The sequence below is a fragment of the Drosophila innubila genome, assembly GCF_004354385.1.
Source record: "Drosophila innubila isolate TH190305 chromosome 2R unlocalized genomic scaffold, UK_Dinn_1.0 1_C_2R, whole genome shotgun sequence".
Lineage (NCBI taxonomy): Eukaryota > Metazoa > Arthropoda > Insecta > Diptera > Drosophilidae > Drosophila > Drosophila innubila.
The window spans coordinates 5970256-5997526 of record NW_022995374.1 but is presented as its reverse complement, the minus strand read 5'-3'; the positions used below and the strand labels follow the sequence as shown (position 1 = coordinate 5997526).

General features: G+C 38.6%; 1 protein-coding gene across 1 annotated transcript; it reads left to right on the top strand.

The window, feature by feature from the left end:
- The first annotated feature begins 11 nt into the window (after positions 1-11).
- Positions 12-27005, top strand: LOC117784335. The gene is made up of 8 exons (XM_034622044.1): positions 12-33; positions 415-514; positions 24173-24423; positions 24974-25206; positions 25720-25828; positions 26107-26228; positions 26298-26572; positions 26639-27005. Exons 2-8 carry the CDS (start codon positions 439-441, stop codon positions 26881-26883), a joined length of 1311 nt encoding a protein of 436 aa, XP_034477935.1. The 5' UTR covers positions 12-33; positions 415-438; the 3' UTR covers positions 26884-27005.
- The last annotated feature ends 266 nt before the right edge of the window (positions 27006-27271 follow it).

The window sequence follows — 27271 nt, the reverse complement described above, 5'->3', positions numbered from 1 at the left end:
ACTTGGACGTGTTTTCGTCGTGTTCAGCGTAGAGTAAGCGATAAAAGAAACTAAAGAAAAAAAATAACGTCTGGCTGCGGTGTATTAGTGTGTGGTGTGTGGTTTGTGTTTTGTGTTTTGTTTTTATTTGCCGTTGATTTGTTGACCAGCCTCAGCCTTAGTCTCAGCCGCTACTTGACTGGCATTCTCTTTAGCACTCGGGCTTTGTTTCATAATATTTCAGTGTACGAGCATGTATGTGTGTGTATGAGTTATGAGTGTGCGTGAAACTGAAAAGAATACAAATGAAATAACTACATACACATGATATGTATGTAGGTTTTTCGATATCGTGGATCGCATGTGCCGTTGTTTCTGTATTCTGTGCAATCTCATATTCATATTGCCGTTTGTCTTTCCGTTTCGATTAATTAGATACAAATTTTAGTGTCGGCGAAAATGTTTGGAGCGCAACAACTGTGGCATGCCTCTTGCTTGGCTTTAATCGTCTTTTGTGGATTCGCGCATGCAAAAGGTGAGTTAAAAAGTTAATTTTCAATTTCAACAACACATTAAATTGCCATTCGAATGGAATTGTTACGAGTATTTTACTGTATGGTCATAATGCAAAAAGCTCTGCACACTCATTCACACACAGCTGCAATTAAGCTTCGACTCACACACACACATACAAACACAGATAAGCTGCGTCGCTCATGATGTCATTTTTGTGGGCAATGAAATACGAAAACGGCTTTTTCGCCGCAAAACTGACCTCGTTTTCGCTTGAAGTGCGCTCGTTGTACGGATATTTAAAGCTAACGATCTTCAATATGCGCGGGGGCGTCCTCCTGTCTCTGTGTGTATGTGTGTGAGCGAAAGAGAGAGAGAGAGAGCGAGAGCGCTTAACGGTTTGCTAGGGCAGCATTTAGCTGACTGTAAAAAGTGTAAAACGAAACAAATGACTCTGACAACGAACTTGACTAATAAAGTTGCTGGTCTCTCAAGTGTGGGCTCTGCCATGATTCACTCACTGCCTGTCCATATAAGGCGACATTACACCACACAAAACCACCCACCATCAACAGCAACAACTACAACAACAAGAACAACAACATCAACTCATAAACTCATGCATATTCAGAAAACAAAGCCTTACACATTAGTCATTAACTTGAGGAGAGCGCTGCAAGTTGCCATACAGAGAAAATAGACAACTAACAAATGCGGCAAAAAACAAAAGAACGACACACGAAGATAACAACAACAACAGCAGCAACAACAGCAAAATTAAAAAAAAACGAAAGAAAGAAAAACACCTACACAGGCTAGAAAAACACAGGAAGGGCAACATGACACGCTGAAAATCGAAACAGCGACAAAAAAAGTTAACTGCGATACGGTAATACTCTTAACCCTAAGAGTTATGTTAATGATATGTTATAATAAATACTATTTTTAAAATAAAATTACATTGTACAGAAATAGTCACTTAACTAATGTTATGCTGTCTTAGACAGTTTAATGACCATTTTCTGTTAGTTCTGTTAAATAATAAACTCGATTCTATTTTTTTAATTTAAACATTATTTCTCCCAATTATTTTTACTATCTAACTGATCTTAACTGGACATTATACAGAGACTTGATCTTAATTTACTCTCGATTATATAAGAGATATTTTTTGAAAAAATTTTATTTCTAAATATTCAAATGTAGGTAATCTTTTCTTAAATTTAAATATAAATAGATAGAATTCTACATTTATATTTTATTTAGAAATTAATATATATCTTGTATTAAAAATGTGTCAAAGGTTTTTTTTTATCAAAGTTCTATTAGCCATAGCCAAGTGTAGAGCATAATAAAAAGAACGTTGTCCATGGCACAAGATAATATCAAAGCGTAAAATATAAAATGAGAAGTTTATGCCCACATGTGATACATCATAGTGTTGTGCTGGTGCTTATTAAAAGGCAATCATGCGCTCAGTCGAGACAAGACTTTACTTACTTTAGTTATTGTAACAACAGTGAGAAGAGCTTAACAAAAAATGGAAGAAAAACATAAACAAAAAAAAAAAAGAAGAACTTAAAAATAGGCACAGAAGAGCACGCGGCCAATAAGCGCATGACATTGGCCTTTGTGAGTGGTTGTGTGAGTGTTTAGATGAGTGTTGTGAGTACCTGCTGCCTGGCCATATAAGAAAAGCTACCAAAAGCCAAGCAGCTTTATTTATAAACGCGATACTCAAGTGCAAAATTGAGCAAAAATGAAGCGATAAAAACTGGCGACACTCGACGTGTAGGCGAACAGGTCCCTATTGAGTTGGCTAAAACAAAATGCAGTGGTAACAGAAACAGAAACAGAAACAGCAACATTAACAGATACATAAATATACAGACATATATGTATATTTATTATATATTTATGTATAAACAAGTATATGTCTGTCATGATGTATGGCTCTTTGTGCAAGTCTCAGACGGCGATAATTTAACAGAGTGCAGAGAACAAGAGAGTGGGAGAGTGGGAGAGGCAGACTCCAGAGAACTGAGCGACTGTCTCAAGAGCAACTTCATTTGCTGGCGGCGCAAACAGAAAGCAACAGCAGCAGCAGCAGCAGCAGCAGCAAAAGCTGAAAGCTAAATTACGGGGCTGCCACAGCGTGGGGCGTGTCTGCAAAAATTCAAAGCGAAATCTTTTTTTTTTCTTTTAGTGTTTTATTTGTGTCTGCATTTGGCCAGCTAGAAAAGTAAAAGTTAGTCAGTAGTTAGCCTTTGTTTTAGCCTTAATTCACTGAGAACAAAGTTAGGCAAAGTATTATACAAATGTGAAGTGATTTGTTTGCGGCTAAAAGCTTTGCATGATGATCTCATTGAATGGCAGCTTCTTGCTTATAAACTTCACAGCTGAGCGCACAGAGACAAGGCATGTCTCCTTGCCCCCACCTAGCCCCCACCTTAGTCTTCTCACGCCCTCATGGCAAAAGGAAACTGACAAATCATCGAACTGTGATTAACTCGTTTAATTGTTGGCTGAGCAGCACACGCGACGACGACCTTGTGTTTAGACCCTGTCTATATGTGTGTGTGTGTATCAGTGTGTGTGTCTGTGTGAGTATGCATGCATCATTTAATTTATGGCCAGAACGAATCAACAACAAACGAATGACTTAGACAACGAACTTGCCATGGCATAATATATCGATGCAGTGCCTCAGTTGTAAATCTTCCAACCAAACAGCGTCCATTTAAATAACATGCAACAGCAACAACAACAACAACAACAACAAATGCAACGATGAGCATTATGCGACTGTGTGTGTCGCATTAAGACAAAACATTGACAATCGCATTGTGTGAGGGGCGAACAGGCACAACATAAACTAACAACAAAAGAGGAACCACAACAACAACAACAGAGACAACAACAATAATGATCAGAGTGCGCTTTGACAAGCGACAGTTGCCACAGTTGCATGGTTGCAAGGCAATGCCTAAAAGGACAACGAAACGAAACGAAACGAAATGCTCGTAATAATAAAGAAATTGCGCGCCAAACGTTGTCCAGTCTCGTCCACATTATGCCAACGGGCCTGGCCAACTCCAAGCTCCAACCTCAGGCTTCCAACTCCAAGTCGAAGTCCAAGTCCAAGTCCAAGTCGTAGTGGAAGTGGAAGTCGAGGCCAGTTTCTGGCCGAAAAGCAGAGACAGGCGAACGCAGGATGATGATGAAGCTGATGCCACACAAGGCAAATAAACCGCTTGACTCTGTCTCGGCAACTGCCCCCTGTCCCAACCCCTGCCTCTACCCCTGTTCCTGCCTTCGACTTCAACTTGGACTTGAAGTACGCTTTACATTTTTGCCTTATGTGTGTGAAAAATGCCAATTTTAGAGCAAGTCCAGCTCATGTGTGTGTGTGCCTGTGTGTGTGTGAAAAATTGCCCGTCTAGACAAGCGCAGCAGCCGGAACAACAACAACAACAACAGTATCAAGAATATCAACAACAACAACAACAATCAAAGCCTTTTGCTAAGCTAATAAAATCGAGCTGCGATTGGTTGCAACTGCAGACTCGACTTCGACTTCGACTCCGACTCGTGTCTGTTCTATTCTGTTGGCCTCATGTTGTCCAGCCTCCCCTCTGAACTCTTAACCCATTGTTGCCATTTCCAAGATATACTCTCTTGACTCACAGCTCTGACTTTTTACTATAGATAACCATCATAGATAATTATTAAAAAATGTTGAATTATTATTATGATTAGGAAATAAGGAAAACAAAAATATTTTTACAAAGGAAAAATAAATATTTTTACAAATTTCTTTATTTTAAATTAAAATTAATTTTGTGAACTTTTGAATTTATGTATTGCATCATAGATGATTATTTAAAAATCTTTAATTATTATTATGATTTAGAAATAATAATAAATGAGCTTTAAGAACAACCAAGGCACATTGAAATAAATATAAAGACTTATTGTTATGATTAACATATTACAATGATTTTTTTAAATTCTTTTTTTCTCTCATTTTAGTTAATTAATTAATTAATTAGTTTAAGTGACATTTATTTAGTAAATAAAGAAAGATATTCCCGTTTAAATGTAAACTTAAATTATGTTAAGTTGCTGTTAGCAAATTGTTGTGCTGTTAAGTTAACAGTAAGAGTGTTAACATTTTGTATTACTGATTGAGAGTATCAAAGAGTTCACTTTGAGAAATGTCAAGGGGTTAAGGTCGCCTGTGGGTTTTGCAAGACAATGCGTTGCAGCATCCCCTCTCTCTCCCCCACTCCACTCAGCTCGTTGCCGTCTTTAAGTGCCCGCTGTGCGAGTTAGCTGGAAAAACTGGGCAGACTCCTGAAACTTGCTGTGCAGAGTCTGCGTCGGCATTTGGTGGATTAAAAGGCAGCGATAAGAAAACGAGCAAATCGAAAGGCGTCGGCTCGCTTTAAGGGCCTCTATCTGAGCATTGACTGCCCCTGGTCCAATCCCAATCCCAACCACCAGCCCTGCCCCTGTCCCCCTTCATTTGTCATCGAGTGCAGCGCATCTTTGTGCTGGCATTTTATTGAATTACAATCCGATTGGATTAATATCGATTTGAGACTGTAAAACTTGTGGATTGTCCATTGTTGGACAACGACAACTCACTCAAGCGAGTGACTGTCTTTAATTAGCTACAAGTATATAGTATATATAATACAAAAAAAGCATTAAAAATAAAATGTTGTAGTTCTTTTTGGCCAGCCTTTTACCGTTGTTGGCTGACCATTTTGGCAACGGGCCGACACACAAAATCTGACATAGTGCATGGCAGGCGGAAAGCCTAAAAGGCTTTCAACTTTTGCTCAACGCTGGTTGCACCACAGCAACATCAACAGCACCACTCGCACCACAATCAATTCGCGCTCCCAAGGCATTTCAATGGGGAGGTGTGTGTGCGGTGTGCGGTGTGTGTATCGCGAATTGCGTAGCAGCACTGGACCTGGCCAAGAGACCAACTTACAAACTTACCAACTCCTAACTGTATAACGCCACACTCGCAACGCTTAACGGGTTTGGCACTCCTCCAGAGCAACAGAGCTGCCAGCAAAAAAGAAAAAAAATAAATAAATAAGAAGAAAACCAAAAGCCATGCGTATTACACAAGACTAATTGTATTAGGCTGCAACATCAACAACAACAACAACTGCAACTTCAACAGGGAAATACTTATCTATATATATTGCATGTATAACAGAAAAGTGGTTTAGTTGTGCTACAAGCTATAAAATCCCAACGACTTCAAACTACGTAAGGAATTCAAAATGATATAACAGCATTCAAATTTGCCATGGTAATTTATCATACTCGTAGGTCGTAAAGCCTAGACATGTTTTCACCCAAAGAGCTGCCTGGGAATTCGCTTATAGTCGTATTGTTGAAAGTCTACTGCAAGCTACGCACATGCCTCAAATTTATATGCAATCAAAAATAATTAATTTTTTTATTAGTTTTCTCTGTATATTTTTAATTTAAATGTTTTGTAAACTCTCTAAAGTCAATTTTTATAACATTCAGCAAGGGCAGATAATTCTGAGAGAGTTTTAAGTGTATTATTATACACAATTGTTGATATATTAATATTTTCTTGGCGGTTCACCGAAAATAACAAATAATTCCTTTCAATAAAAAACATTTTCGTTTGTAAGTATTTCTGTTTGAATTCATTTTATACTTTTCCTTTGAATAATTTGTAAACTTTAATAACATTATATTTGAACATGTTTTATGGAAGTTCTTTATCTCTTTAAATCAATTATTCCCTTTAACTCATACCTCTTAGAATTCAGTATTTGAAGCTCAAACTATATTTACTCTTTGTCTATTTGTATTGCTAAAAGGTCTCCTATTTATATCTTAGAGTTTATTATAAAATGGTTTAAAAATTCGTTTTTATTATTTCTTTCGAAATCTTTCGAAATCTTGAAGTTTATTTTATAGTACTCTATTCTACTCTAAATTCTTTAGCAAACTGCAACTGTTGGCAGCGAAATGATCAAATTGATTGTGCTAAATTATTGGATTTTCGCACCATTTGTTACTGTGCTTGTATTCCGTATTCCGCTCGAGAACCATTTCATTTTATGCGCTGGAAATTGGCAAACAAATTGTCAACAGACTTGAGACCAAGGGCACTGTGAGCATATTTATGAGGCTGACGGTTCGATAAGCGCTGACGATGGCCATAAACTTGAACGGTTTTATTTTTTTTTTGCGTGTGAAAGCCTGGCCTGGCGACAGGTGTTGCAGGTGTGAGTGCTAGTGTGTTTGTGTGGAATCTGGAGCAAATATTATGTAAATTTTATGCGCAGCAAAAGCAAAAAAAAATTGAAAAAAGCAAACCTGAAGTTAATCCTGTGTGTGCAACCTACGCGCATTGGAAAGCTGCCAGAAGAAGCAAAGCTGCCGCTTACCGTTAGGCAAAATAAAAGTCACCCAGTCCACGTCCAGATCTACCACCCTACCCCTCCCCCCACATACCGTGGCATGTGTGGAAGTTGCCAAGTGGCTCGTTGGGTTTTTAATTACCAAACAGTGCGTAGAACGCTTGAAACGCTGCCGACGCCAGGCAAATAACGGCGCAGCGGTGCCAGAACAGGATCAGCGCTCCATGGAAATTAATAAGGCAGCAATAAAGAACAAGCAGTGTGAAGAAGAGAGACAGGAAGAGTGAGCGGCAGACAGTGAGGAGTGCGTATGCCTTTGGACGCCCGCAGCGGCAGCTGGCTAAAATATTGCTCGCCACAATTGCATAATTTATGCGAAATTTATTTAATCTATTAGACGCACTGACCCGCAACGGGAGATGAAGATACACAAGTGGAGAATAAACATGATAAATTGCACGTCTAACTGCATGTGGCAAATTAATCATATTTATTTGTTGTCTACTTTGTTGTCGGCTGTTTCCAGCGATCTCTTTATGTTGTTCTTCTTGTTTTCTTTTATTATTGTAGTGGCTGCTGCTGTTGTTGTTCTTGTTGCTGTTGTTGTAAGCTGAAGTCAACAGCCGTGTGGGCATTGATGGAGCGCATGCCAAATTCAGTCTGAGATTGATGATGGCATCGCGCTGAGCGGCTGTTGAGGTTACATGTGTGTTGCATTGATTGCCGACCATTCAACACAATACACAATGATGCCACACCCCCCTCTACATCCCTACACCATGCCCACTTACAATGCCAGCAAAGCACCCAAAGGAATCTGCTGCTCAAACAAAAGACTTAGGCAACAAACTTGCAAATCAAATGCCCGAGAATAACATTATGTAAGCCAAGTGAACAAAATGTTGAGAATTCATTAGAATTAATTTGGCATTGGCTTTTAAACATGTTGTTGTTGTTGTTGTTGGTGTTGTTAGTGTTGTTGCCTGTGTCAGTGACCGTTGCCTTTGATATGCAGAGCAGCAGGCTAAACAACAGAAGCTGAAGTTTATTTACAATTATCAACGCTCAAAACACAAATGCGAATAAGTGACTGTGCCACGTTTGAGTTGCTCTGCATGTTGTTGTTGTTGTTGGTGTTGTTGTTGCTGTTGTTACTTGGTTGTCGTCATCAGCGCACGCACATTGTCGACGTCGGCGTCGCCGTCAGCGTTCAAAGTCAATGACACTGCAAAAAAAAGGCAAGCGAAATTAACAAGTGATAAACTGTTAAGTTATGGCAACGACTTGGCTATACTCTGTAAGCCGCAGTCAACTGTAAATTGATAGCTCTAGAGACAAGTGCATGGCCATGAAGTGGATGGAATGGAATGGGAAATCCGTAGAATGATCATTAGATAGCAAAACACAATAAAAAACATGAAAGCCAAAATACATACTAAAAAGAGTGAAACTCAAGTGTCGATAGATACTAGAGTTGATTCTAGTGTCGAGTAGGAGACTACAATTTCAACTTCAAGTTGAACTCCAAGTCCAAGTCCAACTTTAAATCCAACTCCAATTCAATGTAGATTCAAGAATGTACACATAAAACTTCTATTTTCAACTGCTCTGCGGATGCGGCTATAAAAATGTGCTCATTATTGTTGTAAGCACATTTAATGACAATAATAAACAGTGTAATCGGTGTGGGAAGAAGGCGAATGTGGTGTTAGACGACATACGAACACATACTTTATAAAACTGTGAAATGTCGAATTCAAGTGGAGCAAACTAATGAAAATGAATGAAAAATGTTTGCCAGCTTGGCAGCAAGTTTGTGTCCTAAGTCTTTTGATATGTGCTGCATGGAAAAGAGAATATACTCTTTTAACTTCGAGTATGTGTATATATCGTGCCAAATCGTGTCACGACACGTGCTCAACTCTAAAGGGGAAATTCTTCTTACTGTGGAGTATGCGCCCCGCCGGCTGCTTATCAGACATGCATGCGTTTGATGGCCAAATTACATGGCCCATGGAAAAGGGGTAACTTGAAACCGCAAAGAAAAAAAGAGTAGCTCCCGCCGGTAATTGAAAAGAAATGTCCAAGATGCATATCCAAACGGAATGCCAGGCCAAATTAAACAAGAGCTACAGAGACTGAGCCCAGCTGAGAGAGCCAACAACAAAGGTGGCCAATACCATCACCACATGGCCGGCGGTCAAATCAAGCGAACTGCAATTTGCTTTTTGCCCAACCGATTTCAGTTTCCAGATCCCAGAGATCCAGGAAGCAAATAATTTTTTACAGTCCAAATGGTTTCGCTTTTCTTTACATTACAAACACAACTTGCGGGCGAAGGGGATAAAAGAAGCCACGGCAAAAGGAAATTCAACTGAACTGAATAGAATTGAATGGGATGATGTTGAAATGGGTTGGGATGGGATTAGTTTGGTTGTGTTTGATCTGCATTGGATACAATTGGGTTTAAATTGAGTTTGTGTGGGAAAGACGCGTAATGTACCCTGCGGTTTTTTTATCTGCATATTTACACTGTGCTACATCGTTAGTGAAACTGTAAAAATAACATTTTTATACGTAAAGCTTAAACCTTATTTCAACAAACACAGCTTTGATAACTGAATTAAAAAAAATATTACACAATAATTTAAGCCCAACGGTTATAAATCGGATACTCGATATTTTATCCATACTTTTTCTACCACACTTCTTTCAAAATTCAAACTGACATAACTTTTCCAAATATTTACCGATTTCCTCGCGGAATGCCATTTTATCATTATTTGACCTCTATTTTAATTCTGCATCAAAATTGGAAAACTCAATTTTTCTTCCTTTACTGTCAATTTTTTCCATACTTTCGATCACTGCCCATGTTCCCCATACCCTTCACACTTTTCCAAAATCTTCAAAATGTCATAACTTTGTCAATTTTTATCCGATTTTCTTTCGGATTGTCAATTTTATTATTATTTGACCTCTATTTTAATTCTGCATCAAAATTGGAAGAGTCAATTTTTCTTACTTTACTGTCAATTTTTTCCATACATTCGATCAATGCCCATGTTCCCCATACGCTTCAATTTTCACTTTTCCTAAAACTTCAAAATGTCATAACTTTGTCAATTTTTATCCGATTTTCTTCCGGATTGTCAATTTTATTATTATTTGGCCTCTATTTTCATTCTGCATCAAAATTGGAAAAGTCAATTTTTCTTCCTTTACTGTCAATTTTTTCCATACTTTCGATCACTGCCCATGTTCCCCATACCCTTCACACTTTTCCAAAATCTTCAAAATGTCATAACTTTGTCAATTTTTATCCGATTTGCTTTCGGATTGTCAATTTTATTATTATTTGGCCTCTATTTTCATTCTGCATCAAAATTGGAAAAGTCAATTTTTCTTTCTTTACTGTCAATTTTTTCCATACTTTTGATCACTGCCCATGTTCCCCACACCCTTCACACTTTTCCAAAAACTTCAAAATGTCATAACTTTGTCAATTTTTATCCGATTTGCTTTCGGATTGTCAATTTTATTATTATTTGGCCTCTATTTTCATTCTGCATCAAAATTGAAAAGTCAATTTTCTTTCTTTACTGTCAATTTTTCCATACTTTTGATCACTGCCCATGTTCCCCACACCCTTCACACTTTTCCAAAAACTTCAAAATGTCATAACTTTGTCAAATTTTATCCGATTTTCTTCTGGATTGTCAATTTTATTATTATTTGACCTCTATTTTAATTCTGCATCAAAATTGGAAAAGTCAATTTTTCTTCCTTTACTGTCAATTTTTTCCATACATTCGATCAATGCCCATGTTCCCCATACGCTTCAATTTTCACTTTTCCTAAAACTTCAAAATGTCATAACTTTGTCAAATTTTATCCGATTTCCTTCCGGATTGTCAAATTTTTCATTATTTTACCTCTATTTTCATTCTGCATCAAAATTTAAAAACTCAATTTTTCTTCCTTTACTTTCAATTTTTTCCATACTCTTCTCTTGACACATTTCCAAAAACTTCAAAATGTCATAGCTTTGTCAAAATTTAACCGATTTCCTTCCGGACTGTCAATTTTATCATTTTTTGACCTCTATTTTAATACTGCATCAAAATTGGAAAACTTAATTTTTTATACTTTAATGTCAATTTTTTTCCATACTCTTCCCTTCACATTTTTCCAAAATCTTCAAAATTTTATATATATGAATATATGGAAATCGATGTATAATTTGCCGACTGATCGGCATTTTTTCCTTTGGATCATTTTAAAACACATAGAGCTCTACCGCAGTCTAAAAAAATTAATCTATCGGTAGTGAAAAAAGTCAAATAGAGTTTCTCATCTTACATACAAATATGCTGTCTAGTGTTATTAGCTTGAAATGCAATTTTCTGTAGAATTTCAATTAAAATGTCGCCCAGTCGACAATTAAAAGCGCAGCGCACCAAAAGAAATGCTGTTAACAATGCCGCTTGGCATGTCCAAAACGGTTATTAACGTGGCCAACAGATGGTTAAGCGAAGCATTCAGCGTAAAACGTCCAAAACAGATAAAGAACATGGCAACGCAAAAGAGGCAACTGGCAAGTGGCAAGTGGCATGAGGCATGAGGCAAGAGAAAACAAACGCGAGACAAATGCTGTTTCAACAAGTTTGTTGTACAAGCGATGGCCATCCGTTGACCCGAGTCCCGGGCCATAAACTACGCACTATCAAGATGCGTGGAATGGAATTTCTACCCAGAGACCCAGTTGAACAATTATAAATCATGATGCTCTCTCAGCACTCGCTCCAACGTACAGGCAGCAAGCATCCTCACGCAAGGTACATGGCCAAATAATAATGTCAATTGCAGGTGTGGGGCAGAGTCTCGGCCAAGCTGCCTTCGGGCCACAGACTGTTACCACATTTGGGCATTTGTTGCAGCTGCAACCTCTCCAGACGGCACCAAAAACGAACTAGTAGGCAAGGCTACACTCTAGATTACTCGACTGTGTGAAACCCTGTACCAAATGTGTTAAAATTCATATTATGGTAAACCTTAATTCATTTTTTAAATTTGTTTTTTAAATAATTTTCGAGATTATTATTCGATCGTGATGAAATTTTTGGAACAGATCTGAACTGAAGTCTATATCATATAAGCCAATACTCCGAAATTATAGCTTTAGAATTACTCCTGTAATTATTTACTTCGTCGCAAAGTTGTAGAACCAAAAATTTGCTATATACCAAGTTTAAGATCTTTAGCTCTTATAGTTTTTGAGATCAGGTGGACCGGAATATATACTTCATGGTGTCTGCCACGCCTCCTTCTGCCTGTTACGCACATTTTTCCGGCAAACTTAATAGACCCTTTGTAACTGTTAAGTACAGGGTGCCAAAAAAAAAAACGCCCACAGTCCATTTTTGGCATTTGGCGCTGCGGCTGCTAATTCAACGCAAATCGCAAATGACCAAAATAAAATATAGCTGCCTCTTGCAACAACAACAACAACAACAACAGCAGCAGCAGCAACAACAACAATAGGAGTTTCATACACGTATGTAATAAATTTTGCTGTTCGACCGGCCGGTCACTTGGTCAGTGGCTTTACTGTGGACTTCCTGTCCCATTTTCACATGTGTGCGCCACTCACTCGCACTTCAAGTGTTATTTACCTGCACCACCGCAACACCGCACCACCGCAAACAGCTCAGCACCATTGTGGTATGTTCTTTGGCCGCGGCGCTTCAGTTTATGAGAGAAAACCGCAGCGAAATGTTCCTGCTAAATGTTTTTCCTGCAGCTTTCCCTTGATTTATGCCAGGCTGTGAGAGTTTACACGCTCCCTTCCCCCCCTTCCCCCTTGCGTGCTCGTAATTAGCAATTGGGTCACAGTGCAAAGGTCGACTGCCCAAGACATCGATAGAGAGGGAGAGGGAAAGAATAACCCTCACCTCCATCACATTTGGACACGCTCAAAACGGCGTTTGATTAATGGTCGAAACTGCGTCTTGACCATATCGCATTACATGGCCAACAGACAACAGCCAAGGCCCAAACTATTGGTATTTTGTGTGTCATCGCTTACCCCTTCCCCCTTCCCCCCGTCTCACTCACTCTCCATCTCTTGCTTGCGGTTGGATTGAAAATGTGTCAGCATAGAAACTGTTGTTGTCGATCTTTTGATAAATGATTAGCGACAAGTTCGGAAAAGCGCGTTGAGGTTGAAAATGTTAGCGCTTAGTATCTTATTACCTCTCTCGAATTCTCAGCAATTCTCTCGCTCGGATTCTCGCTGCTTTTCAGTTAGAGGCCATATTAACCACAGGCTACAACTTTATTGCCAATTAAGCGTAAAAAGGCAACACCGGCTGCCATTACATTAAGAGAAAAGCAATTATACGCCGTGTTTAAATTGCAAGACGAGACTTCTAAACTGCAGCAGCAGCAGCAACAGCAACAGCAACAATAACAACAACAAATGTTGGCAGAAACAGCAGCAATTGTTGCCAGTTGCAGCAACAGCAGCAGCAACAGCAACTGTTGCCGACCAGTTGATGTATTTAATTGCAAATATGGTAAAAGCAACGTGATGCAGACAACACTTTCACACCAAAATGGTAATGCCACGACCAGGCCAACTGTCAACAATAATAGCCAATAATAACAAGTTAGAAGACTCTTAGCCAACCAGCGTTACAAGCGGAATACCCTGTAAATAGCTCTAGATTAGCATAGATTAATTTGTTATGTTCATATACGATTTTTTAAATTATGACGTATTTACGTGTAAATTACAGTGCATCGATTTGTGTGGGTCCAAAAACATTAAAAAATGGTAAACCAAATTCGTAATCTACGCTCAAATCTAAGATGTTTTCACCAAGAAATCATAGTTCTAAAATCAATTTCTAGTCTACGTTTTTTGAGTTGATTGAATATATATTTTTTTAATATTTTTAGCATGCATTTTTAGCATATCTTTAGTGTTTTTAGTCCGATCCTGACAAGATAATTACTAAAACTCTAGTTATTACCTGGACTTTTAAGGACCAACTGTCCTAAAAACATAATTTTCGTCCATGCAAGGACTAAAAAGACAAATTATTCAACTCAAAAAGCAGGGACTAGGAATTGACTTTAGAACTATGATTTCTTGGAATTTTGTGAAAAAATCTATGCACTCTAATATACATAGCTGTACACTTGAATTTATTGTACATATAATATTATAAGCTGATTTACATACGAGCTAAAAATTAATTTAACAACATTTAAAAGGCTTGAAAACTAATGAGTTTAATTTGTAATACTTAAAACAAATTTTTGTTTTCGCTAGAGATTTATCGAAATTAAAAGTGCCTTTTTTCGAAGAGATTTGCATATTTTGTTTATAATTATAGTATCTATGGAAGCATAACTCTACGCTCTGTGATTTTCATAATACATTATAACTAATTTTGTTTACATATTTCAAACGAAAACGAATTTTGACTTAAACCATTAACTAATGATCATCATATAATTGTATCTTTTGTCATTAAGTCAGTTGCTAAATGTTAAATCTGTCTGTGAGACTACAAACCAACTGCATGATTTAACTGAAATGCTTATTGATAGAGTACGTGACTGACAATTCGAATTGGCAGTGGAAACAGTTTGAGAAAGAGGCGAACTTCAGTTGAATGGTTAATAAGTTCTGTTAAGTGCTTGCAGCATTTAGTTGCAGGTTGCAAATTGAATTAATTTTTATGATTATGGTTGAGGTATTTAGTCATTACGTGTATTCGTATTACGTGTTGTCTTAGACTCTCAGACTCATAGGCCAGTTACAGTTAGCAGGCAGCTGCTAATAGCCACCCAAAACTGTAAACGCATTTTTCACAAATTACTTTATAAGCAAACACGAAGAACATGAAGATGAGAAGTAGAAGAGGAGCAACAACAACAATAACAATAACAACGCAACAGCTGCCTGCAACTCGCTTTCGTTGAGGCTTTTAGCGGTAAATTCTAACCCGTCTATGGGTCCCTCATTCTACGAGTATGTGTATGTGTCTGGAGGCCCCCACGTTTAGCTGCCACATGTGGTAAATGTGGCAGGTAGGGTGGCAGCGAGTGAAGGGGGGGGGGGGTATTCACTCGCATAACTGAGTTCCCTCAGCAATTTGGTTGCAGCGGAAACTGACAATTTAGCAAATGCCACCGCGTAGCGCCAACCTAAAGAATGTTTGACAGACTGAATGAATCAACGAATGAATGAGTGAGTGAGTGGATGAATGAGTGAGTGAGTGTGTGAGTGAGTGTGTGTGTGAGTGAGTGAATAAGTGGCTAAATAATAGGGTGTGTGGGTGTTGGCAACCAAATGTCAAGTGAATACTCGCCAACAGCTAATACTCGTATGAGTATCCTATACACTAAAAAAAAAAAGACCTACTTCTAAAATCAAGAACATTCATCTTAAATATATTGTTCTTAAACAAGAACATTTTAAAGACCATATTACTAATTTTAAGAATATTAATCTAAAATATCAAAGCTCTTAATACAAGAATAAATATCTTATATTATTCGGAAAGTATAAATATTGATAAACCGCTTCAGTTGTCAAGCAGTGACGCCGGTTTAAATTCCACTCCGTAAGAAATTAAAATAATATTTATAAAATTACCAAGACAGAATAATAAAATGTATATAAAACAAAATTTAAAAAAAATAATCATTTTTAATTTTCTTTATTTGCCCATTTTAATTTTAAGAAAATTTGTTCTTAAAATAAGGACTTTTTCTTATTTAAAATGTTCTTAAAATCGAGATGTGTTTTCTGAATTCAAGAATTTTATGTTCTCGACGCATTTTTTTGAACAAAATTCTTAGTTTTGAGACCAAAATCATGATTTTAGAAAAATATTTTTATCAGTGTACTCATTTGAATACAGTCAGTGTCGCAAGTCATCATGCTACATTTGCGGTGGCATGCAACAATATTTTACAGCTGTTGCTGCTGGCCAAGTCCAAGTGCAAGTCCAAGTGCAAGCTGCAGTTGCCACTGTTTGTTGTTGTTGCTGTTGTTGGGCAACTTGCTGGCCGGTTTACAGTTGTTTTGGCTTAGCGTTTTGGCTTTTTTGTGCGCTCATGTCTAAACTGTTGTGTAATTTAATTAGCCAGCTGCGCATAATGTTCACGCCAAGTGGAAGTTTACCGTTCCCCAAGATGAACAGCATCTTTTGCATCTCATGTTGCAGCCCAAGTCGCCATCGGCCAGGCCAACAGCACAACTGCGTTCTCATCGTCTTGGGCAATTAATCATGCGTCTAATTTAAGCGGCCGTGTCGCCATTTGGCCAGGACTCTGCCTCCAACTGCCTGCAACTGAGTTTGACTTTCGGCTCTTTTTGGGGTTATTTGTAGCAAATGCTATTCAATTTGGCCTTAATGTGTGCATCAGGCGTAGCACAGTTTCCGGCTTGATGAGCTGACCACAACTGGAGCGGCTTTCAGGCTTTTAGCCTGCTGCAATCAGTTAACAAAATCTATAAATGGCTATTCGCAATTGCGTCATTTGAAACAACTAGCAAAGAAAAAACCAGATGTTGATATTGATGAGAACAAGAAAACGACAGAAAGCAGAGGCGATAAAATAAAGAAACAGAGGGAGAAATAAATAGAGATAGAGAGATGTGATGTGAGACATACACATACAGCTAACGGACACTGTGCGTGTCTGCCAAGGTCTGTTGATTTACGTTTTGTGATCTTGACTAACTTGTTAGATAATTTCTTTTCAATTCTCATAGTATTCAAAACTTTGAGGCTTAAAAATATATCTAAGAAAATATTATTTTATAATTTTAGTCAAATTTCAAATTAGTTCTTCATTTATCAAAAGTATGACTAATAATCTTACTGCGACTGTTATGTTATTGCTTCTGTTACGTGAACTGTTAAAATTAAAATTAATTTTTAACACTGTTTATGTGAATATTGATGAACGTTATTATTAAATGTTAATATGTATATGTAAATATATTTTATATGTTATGATTTATATCATTTAATGAATAAAATATGTAAGTTTTTGACTTTTACATAGTTAATACTACTACTGTTACTGGCGACTGTTAACAGCGTCTGTAACTGTTATGATTTACTGTCATTTGTTGCCACTGTAAGTGTTAATATACTCAAGGCTTTTACTGCTATAAAAATACCAAAAGCTCTCCTTACGACTGTTGCTGTTAACAGGATATATTATGAACACTATTACTGTTAATGTGTCTGTTATGTGCATATTTTATAGTCACTGTGGCTGTTACTGTTAATGAAGTTAAGGCTTTTACGGCGACTTGTTGCTGTTAGCAGGATATATTATAAGAACTATTGCTGTTAAAGTGTCTGTTATGTGAATATTTTACTAACACTGTTACTGTTAACGAGTCAAAGGCTTTTACTGCGACTGTTGCTGTTACGTGAATCTGTTAGTGTCACTATTGCTGTTACTTATGACTGTTAACGCTGCTGTGATGACAATTGCACAGTAGGCAGTCAGGTTTTCTGGCTGGACTTGGCCCCTCTTGGCCTCGAGGCCAACTGCTGCCAACTACTAAGCACTTAACAATTATCACATTTGTGACCACATTGCCAGTCGGGGCCATAAAACGACGCTGACGCCTGACGTCTGCAATTTGAGGCTCTGCTGTTTGTACGTCCCAGTGTCCATAAGTACTCGTATGAGCCTCGGTCCAATCATTTTTTTGCAGTCGTCTCTCAGTTGCAATTGCAGCTAAACAAGTTTTTTTATTGACTCGCCCACTTTGATGAATTTACGCGGCAACATTGACACATTGACACTGCTTAACATATGCAAAATAAAAAAAAAAATACGTTGAAAAAAAGTAAGGAAAAACAAAAAGGCAAATGTGTGGACAACACCCACTTGACAGTGAATTGGCAAATGGGAGACTGGAGACATGGAGACTTGGGAACTTGGAGACTGGGAGACTGGGAGACTTGGTACACTGGCGCTGACCTCCTGCCGAAAGCGACGTTTTCTAATTTATTTTTTATGCACGGCCGTTAAGTGTAATTGGTCATTTGTGCGTCAATGAGACGGAGGCCCAGACTGAGATCGTAACCAAGACTGAGACTGAGATGGAGATGGAGACTGAGTTGGAGAGCCCGCTAACCAGTCAACAGACTGGCAAAACAGTTGGCAGCTGATGTGACTGCAACTGCAGCAGCTATAAATGGGAAGAGGTAGAAGGATTGGATGGAGGCAAGTAAATTACCAGTATTTCCTGTGCCTGTGCCTGCTGCCTGCTGCTTGCTGCCTGGCCAAGATTGATGATAATCGTGCGTCGTGTGTGTCAAGATTGTTGCTTTTGTTGCCAGCAATTTGTTGCAAAATTCGATAACAAAACGCTATCAGCAGCAGGCAGAGGCAGCGAGAGAGACAGAGACAGAGACAGAGGCAACAGCTGCAACTTCAACTCGAATTCTGATTCTGATTCTGATGCCAACTCTTAGCCACAACCATGTCATAACTGTGCGAGTCACTCATGGGTTAATGCTAATGCATTTTGAACAAATCGCTTCCACTTTTGTGGTAGGCGGAGTGAGGGGAGTGGGGGGGGGGGGAGAGAGAACTGCTTTCATACATGTTTACCGTTCGTTGCGCATTCAATTTAGTTTTCGCTACAAGCCGCCAGGCATGCGAGTATAACACTTTGGCCAAAAAACTGTTGCCAAAAGACCTGCAGCTCCTTTGGCAGCCACCAAAAAAATAAGAAACAAAAAAATGAGCTAAGAAAAAACAAAATGCAAACGTGACTGCAGTTGGACAGCAGACGTTGAGTCAGACAATTGCATAATCTTTGCCAGCATTTGCCAATTGCCAATTGCCAATTGCAATTGCACTTGCAATGCACACAATCCCAACAACAACAACAACTACAACGCAGTCAATGTTCATGTCCAGAACGTCGCCACACAACGCGTTGCAGGTTTTGGCCATGAAACAATTGCTAAGAAAATTGGCTGACAACGAGGTGCGGTGGCGTTGGCGGTGACGGTGGCGGTGGCAATGGCAGTGGTTGTGGTGCTGTTCTTGCTGGTGACTCTGGGCGGTGCGACAGGCAATAGGTGCTGAGAGATGGTAGATGATGTCTTGCCACCTTTCACGACTGCCTTCTTAGCTGGCGATGACTGCAAAACGTTGCCATTTGCATGGCAATGATTTGAATTTGTTGGCTATCGCAGACATTTGGCACTTGGTTGTTCACATACCCTGCAATATTAACTCTTATTGATGTGGAGTATTGCAGATTTTAAAGTATATCAGATTCTTAACTCTACACTGATACGACTTAAATTAAAGTTAAAATATCTTAGTTAACTTATTAGTCGATTACTCTCATACAGCTTTCTTGCGAATTCCTATTACAAGATTAAAATATTATTAACTCAATTGCTGCTTAATTCTCTCTTAATCCGAAGTCTGACCAACTTCAAACTGCCATAACTTCATCAAAAACTACCCGATTTTCAAGCGGATTGTCATTTTGTTTATGTATTGACCTCTAAATTAATTCTGCATTTAAATTTTAAACATCTAGAAAATTTGATATTTTTTCAATTTTAAGCCATCTAACATCCAATTTTTCATACTTACCCCTTGACATTTTTTCAAAAACTTTGATCTCTCATAACTTCGTCAAAAATTAACCGATTTTCAAGCGGAATGTCATTTTGATCATGATTTGGCCTCTTAATTAATTCTGCATTTAAATATTTAACATCTAGAAAATTTGATATTTTTTCAATTTTAAGCCATCTAACATCCAATTTTCCATACTTACCCCTTGACATTATTTCAAAAATTTTGATCTCTCATAACTTCATCAAATATTAACCGATTTTTAAGCGGAATGTCATTTTGATCATGATTTGTCCTCTAAATAAATTCTGCATTTAAATATTTAACATCTAGAAAATTTGATATTTTTTCAATTTTAAGCCATCTAACATCCAATTTTGCATACGTACCCCTTGACATTTTTTCAAAAACTTTGATCTCTCATAACTTCATCAAATATTAACCGATTTTTGAGCGGAATGTCATTTTGGTCATGATTTGGCCTGTAAATTAATTCTGCATTTAAATATTTAACATCTAGAAAATTTGATATTTTTTCAGTTTTAAGCCATCTAACATCCAATTTTCCATACTTACCCCTTGAAATTTTTTCAAAAACTTTGATCTCTCATAACTTCATCAAAAACTAACCGATTTTTAAGCGGAATGTCATTTTGGTCATGATTTGGCCTGTAAATTAATTCTGCATTTAAATATTTAACATCTAGAAAATTTGATATTTTTCCAATTTGAAGCCATCTAACATCCAATTTTCCATACCTACCCCTTGAAATTTTTTCAAAAACTTTGATCTCTCATAACTTCATCAAAAACTAACTGATTTTTAAGCGGAATGTCATTTTGATCATTATTTGGTCTCTAAATTAATTCTGCATTTAAATATTTAAAATCTAGCAAATTTGATATTTTTTCGATTTTAATCCAATTTTCCATACCTACCCCTTGACATTTTTTCAAAAACTTTGATCTCTCATAACTTCATCAAAAACTAACTGATTTTTAAGCGGAATGTCATTTTGATCATGATTTGGCCTCTAAATTAATTCTGCATTTAAATTTTTAACATCTAGAAAATTTGATATTTAACCGAAATCATTATTTAATTCTCTGTGATTTAGAACTTTTTCATTTCCTAAGGTATTTGCTAGTCTAGCAAACTCTTTTGCTCCCTCTTGTTGCTGTTATTGTTGTTGTGGTCTTATTGATTTGTGCATTCATTTGATTGTGTGCGCGCATTTGTTGCCAAATTGTTGGAAAATGTGCAGTGCCAAATGTCGTGGCTGTTGATGTTGATAGGAAGTCAGGAGACAGAGTCACAGTTGCAGGCAGCCAGGGGGCAGCAGGTAGAGGGACTCGAGGCAGTGACATAGTCAGCCACAGAAACAGAAACAGAGACAGAGACAGAGGCACATGCAGAGTCAGTGAGTGAATCGGTGGCCAGGGCTGATGATGGTGCTGATGATGATGCTGTTTCAGCAGCATCTATCTCTACCCCTCTCTCCCTGCCGCCTCTCTTACCTCTCACTACTCCCCTCTGCCTGCTTTCCTCTCTCATCGCTCTGCTTGTGTTTGTGCTTTTCTTGAGAATTTCGCTCCGGGTCATTTTCATTTTAATGTAATTTCTTTTAAATTTATTGTTAATGGAAATTTATGCTTTGCAGCAGTTGCAGCAGCAAATGTATCTATGTATGTGTGTGTGTGTGGGTGTATGTACTTACAGCTGAGCATGTTCATGCATGCTGCACGTTTTCTTGATTTGTCATGTTGCAGGTTAAATGCTAATGGCACCTTTTCTGATTTCGATTCCAAGAAGTCTGCCCAGTCAAGCAGCATTTGATGATCTGTTGCCCGTTGTGGCTGCCACAAATTGGCCGTTGTTGCACATACATTTAACAAGCGCCAAAAAAAAAAACAAAAAAGAACAACCTTTTATGCTGTGGTCATGTGCTCATAGCACACGAGATGTGGGTTAAGTATTTTCCAGATAAATGCTCGTAACAGACGTTGAAATAGTTTAAGGTTCCCCTTCCCCCCACCCGAGTCAAGATTCCCACGAGCCCAAGACAAGCCAAAGCCAAAAGCAAAGTCATAGCCAAACTCAAGTCATAAAAATTGTGTCAAATAAATTGTAATCAGCGGCATTGATATAGTCCGTCTATAATGCGATTCTTCGACTCTCTCCACTCAGCCATAGAGTTGTAAAAATTCAATAAAAATGCTTCGTTCGCAATTAAAGTTGCTGGCTGCAATTGCCACAGCGTCGGCGTCGGCGTCGACGTCGACGTCAGCATTTGTGCAGAAATCAAAAGACTGAGGCGACAAACTTGCGTGGCTAGCAGACATTGACAATGCAAGCTGCAAGGGCCGAACGAATGCTTAAGATTCAATTATTGTCACAAGTAGAAGAAGAAGGAGCAGAAGAAGAAGAAGCAGACAGCCAACATTTCCTGAACAACTGCAGCCAATGTCTTTGGTGTCTGCAACAACTACCATGGCTCAATTAACTGGTCAACACTGGCTGCACGTGGGCGTGACGACTTTCAGTTCTAAGTTCTGGAAATCTTCAAGAGCTTCAGTTTCAGTTCCAGTTTAAGTTGCATTTTCTGTTTCGTGTCTGCGCGTAATTTGGAACGTCATCGGGCACTTACTATATTCAGTATCTTTGATGCATTTACTCGTATTTGTTTAGCTGCCTCTGGGCGGAAGTACTTAGTTGAGTTGGCCACGCCTCTGATGTGTTGTTGGCGCCGCGGTTGCCTTGCATCACCTTGGCTTGCACCCACCTTGGCTGTGGCACTTGAATTACAAGTGGCAACAGTTGTACAAGTAGATCTGCTGATCTGCTGCTGTTGATGATGTTGCCTTTTTAATTGTCTTGCCATTTCTATTTCCTCGTTTTATTGTTTAACTCGTCGTTCTCATTGTCTGCGAGTTTCACTCTCTCGGTCAGCTAATTAAAACCAAATTTAAGCGCTTCTTTCTTTTTGATTACGACTATCGAGCTTAGCAACGTTTCGGGCTTGGATTACGATTGCCAGCGTGGGTTGCCACAACAGTTTGGGGCGGTCATGATCAAAGCATTGAATTAGTTTTAGTTTAAGCAGAAAACTCTTGAATTATTCTACTCAATTTAATGGATATAATTAATTGCAATAATAATACAAAAAATTAATAAACCAAATAAGTTTTAATTTATAAAAATTGAGAAATTCTATTACAAACATATATTTTATATTTTTATACTTTTCATTTTGTTATTAAATAAAGTTTGAAAAATATTTCATTTAATAAATTGTCTTATTTGCACCTATTCTGATTTCCCTAAGGTATTTCTAGACATAATGTAGAAAACCTTAGGTGTTGTAATGGAATAGTAATTTGAAGTAATTATTTCAAGTATTTCTTTAAAGCAGCTCTCTTTTTTCCCTACCGCTCTCTCTTTTTTTTCTGCTATTATCTTTCCCGTTTGTTAAATTACGATGAATTTTGTGGTTACCTTTTCGGCGTATGCTGTTGTTCTTGTTTTTTATTGTTTGCTGTTGGCTTTTGTGTGGAGTTTATTCAGCGTTTGTACATCACACATTTAATTGGTGGCATTTCTGTTGAAATTTGTGTAAATGTATGGACTGTTGTTGCCATTAGAACGAGATTAAGTACTTAAAGTAAATTATTCAAATTACTTTGCAATGTGGTGCTGATCAGGTTGAAATGCTACACCGATACAAGAATAGCCGGGCTAATGGCAACCTCAACATTTAAGCCGATCATTTTGCACACTCTCTCGAAACTGCCTACACATGTTCGGCCATAATAAGATTTTGATTGCCACTCTGAAAGATGGCGAGTTCAGACGCTGCTGCAGCAGCAAGAACTCGGCTTTGGAATTATGCCAAACACTTGGCCAAACTAAACCAAAGCACTGTGTGAGTATGTCCCGCAGACTGGCGGATGCATGGACTGACAAACTGACAAACTGACGAACTGAGCGACCGACAATGGGATGCACTCTTAACTGACTCTCTGGGCTAATGCCAGGTTTTTGCTTTTTTTTACCCGACCAGACCGGTGAGATTTCTTGGCCAGTTTGACTATGACGACTAAGAGATGTCCTGCAAAACGAAGAAGGGAGAGCTCCAAGCAATGCAACAATAATGCTGTTTACAATGCATTTTACAGGGTATTAAAAGCAGCCCTGCAGCTTTATGAAGCAAGGCAATAAAATCAAAAGACTTAGGCAACGAACGCGTTCCACTTCCATAGTAATTATGCGGCAATTGTTTAGCTGAACGCTGGAGCCTGCGCCTGAGTCTGTGTCTGTGTCTGAGTCTTAAACTAAGACAGAATCTCAGTCTCAGTCTGTGGCTCTTGAGCTCGTCAATGTCCACGTTGGACATTGAAGGCGTTGCTGGCTGCGCATTTAGTTTAGTTTGGCCAGTTTACACCATGGCGACGACATGCTAGCCCACTTTCAGTGGACAGTGGTCGGTGGACAGTGGTCAGTGGACAGTGGTCAGTGGACAGTGGACTTTCAGTTTAAGACACGGCAGCAATTTCCATTTAATTTACATTTTGCAATTTCTATTTTGTAAATGTTGCAGGCGCACACAAAGTACACTGCTCCGAGGATCAGATGCGCGTGGACATTGGACTGCCATCGGATGTGAGTCCCAATTCCAATACCAATACGAACAGCAGCGATCTTGAGCGTCCGCAGATCTACTTGGAGGGTCTCAAGGGCTATCCGGATGTGCGCTGTCAGCCCGAAATCAATGGCGCCCTCGCCGTCTTTCGTCTATCCCTCAGCGATTTCTACGAGTGCGGCGTGACGCGCATGGTCAACCAGCTAACGGTAGGTCAACTCCCTCCCAGTGTCCTATTGCCCAGTGTTGTAATAGTACCTCAAGCTCTGTAAGAATTACAACAATAAAGACATAAATCTTAAAATAAAATTTATGGTGACCAAATTAAGGTTCAGAAAATCGACTACCAATTATGAAATTTAAATGAGAACTGTTAAATTTCTTCTTTTCAAATACTGAAATATTTTTATTTTATTGTGTAGATCCTTTTAAAATTGTTAAATGTTCTGTTATTTTATTGCTGGAAGAAAAATATAAAAACTAGTAAAGAATATTTTTAGTCCGATATCAATAATGCTTTATTAAATGTCAACTGATTTTTAAAATTAACAGTTGTTATTGTTTCTATTTCAAATTTGAATTTCCTAACTTTGTATTAGTTATTTAAAAGTTCTATACTTCGGTTTAACTAATTTTTTTACTTAGAATTTGGTAATCTTTGGCTAAATTTGACAAAATTCTTATAGGAAATCGTTGAACTCATAGTTAACTCCCCTCTTCTTCTTCTTGTGTCATTTGCATGCTGTTTTCTCACCGCAGGGCAAAAAGGTATATTACCATAAAATCATCATTGAATCGGCCAGCAGCAAGGAGATTGTCAGCGTCAAATGTATTACCACAAGCGGTCCAGTTTATAATGTCATGATGAATGGCACCAACGCTGCACGGGAGCAGACTCAGGAGCAACAGCAACCGACGCAACCGACACAACAACCACAACATCATGGCGTGGTCAGACGCGATGTGTTGCCAGCGGGCTTTCAGGAACCAGAGTAAGTTTTTGGCCAGCTCTCGCATTTTTTAATTGCCCCATCAAAATGCAACGTCCTCAAATTGCATCTATGCAAATTTTTATGCGCAATCTATGCAAACTTTATGGCATATTAAATGCTTAGCTCCAGCCCCAAACAGACTTCTTAGCCACAGTTGCAGCCACAGCCCTATGTGGTCATAAATCAAAGGAACGTCTGTCCAGCCAGTAATTAGCCGTCAAATCGATGCCCCCACGGTCAATTTAATTGCTGGGCGTGACGTCGCTCCGACTGTCCGGCCAGTCGGACATATGTACTTAATGATATATGTAGAGTATACAATGTTTGTTTTTGAGTGCGCTGTTGATTTACGGGCTGTCAGGTCCTTCAATTACATTGTAGACCTCCAGTTGCAGCGTTTAATGGGCGTTTACTCATTACGACAGCACATTTCAACTGACTTTTCTTTCTCACTGTCATGCCGTCATGCTGTCATTCTATCAATCTGTCATACTGTCAAACTCTGCCTTACAGCGATCTGGAGATTACCACCTCGTTGACAAAACGTGCTCCCGAGCCGCGTCTATCGATTGGCGTTAGCCAGGATGGCCAGAAGTTCACCAGAGATTTAACCGTCAAGTCGGTAGGTGTCAAGTCTATCTACAGTTTGTCAAGTAATTGTTTTGACAAAAAAAAAACCACATATTTGTTTGCTATTTTTAATAATTTAAATGACTCTTTGTTTTAATATTTAAAGAAGTGTTTCAGAAACTTGTTCTGCTAAAAATAAATAAATCAATAAGATAATGTACTTTAATTATATCAAATATGTGAAATTCATTCGTTTGTCAACACAATAAACTGACATGCTGTAAATCCCTATATAGATATGTACCCTATATGTACCCTTCTTTCATGCAGGGCACTCCTCTGACCATGGAAATCAATCTGGATGAGGACTCGGCGCCTGTTTATGGCCTGGGTGTCAATTATTTGGATGTGACCGACACGCACACCTCCTCCGAAACGCTGATCTTCAAGGGGTGCGTTAGTCATGGTCATTAGTCAAGCTCTTTCAGTGCTAATCTTTCGTCATTTCGTACTCCTTTCAGCTGCACTGTAGATCCGTATCTGTTTGAGAACTTCAACACCATTGAGGGCGATATTCTGAGCGCCAAGTTCAAGGCCTTCAAGTTTCCCGACTCCTCGTATGTGCAGTTCCGTGCTACGGTCAATGTATGCCTGGACAAATGCCTGGGCACACAGTGCTCCAACAACCAGGTGGGCTTCGGCAGACGCAAGCGTGAGATTAGTGCCGCGAATAAGGTCTATGAAATATCGCTGGCCATGTTCCTGCAAGTCAACGACATCGAGGGCGTCAACAAGAGTGAGTTTTTATTGTTATTGCTAGTATTTTATATTTATGCTGGCTAATTAATTGATATTTTGCCAGACGAGGTGCTGCAGCTGGAGGAGAAGCTGCGCGAACTGAAGTTGGCCAACCAGCGTCTGGCGCGCAATAGTCGCGGCAGCTTTGCCGAGCTGAGCCGCAGCATGGAACAGATGCCCGCCAGCAGTGCCGTGCCAGCTTTTGTGGTCGATGAGCGGGAGCTGGGACAGCTCAGCTCGGGTGCAGTCAACCCAGTCATCTTTAGCCTCTGGTCGTTGATCTGTGCGCTGTGTTGGCGCCTTATGTAAATAGTCCAAGGAATGGCGATTGTAAATCTCAAACGGAAGGCGAACAGGCAGGCAGGATGTTAATCAGGTTGGCGTTGCGTGTGTGCAGTGTGTATGGCAATAAATGAAAAGAAAACAATATATGAAAGAAACTACCTACTACTAATTATATACTTATGTAACTGCCATTTATAAAACGTAATTACATTTAATTTTAATGAGAATTGTTCTCAGCTATAGCTTCCGATAAATGCCAGCCTAAGTGACAAGCAAGGAAAAAAACAAACAACACAACACAAAAACAGCAGCAACAAACACAGTGATTCTTATAAAAATTTTGATAAATTGATAAATTGGTCTAACACATAAGCACCTACTAGTCTTCTAAGTTTAACTGTTAAGCTAATTT

Bases quoted from the DNA above. Each gene is read 5' to 3' on its own strand.
- LOC117784335 (XM_034622044.1), top strand. From the start codon at position 439: ATGTTTGGAGCGCAACAACTGTGGCATGCCTCTTGCTTGGCTTTAATC. The intron at 25,207-25,719 runs GTAAGTTTTTGG...TCTGCCTTACAG, and splicing joins GCGGGCTTTCAGGAACCAGA to CGATCTGGAGATTACCACCT. The intron at 26,229-26,297 runs GTGCGTTAGTCA...TACTCCTTTCAG, and splicing joins GAAACGCTGATCTTCAAGGG to CTGCACTGTAGATCCGTATC.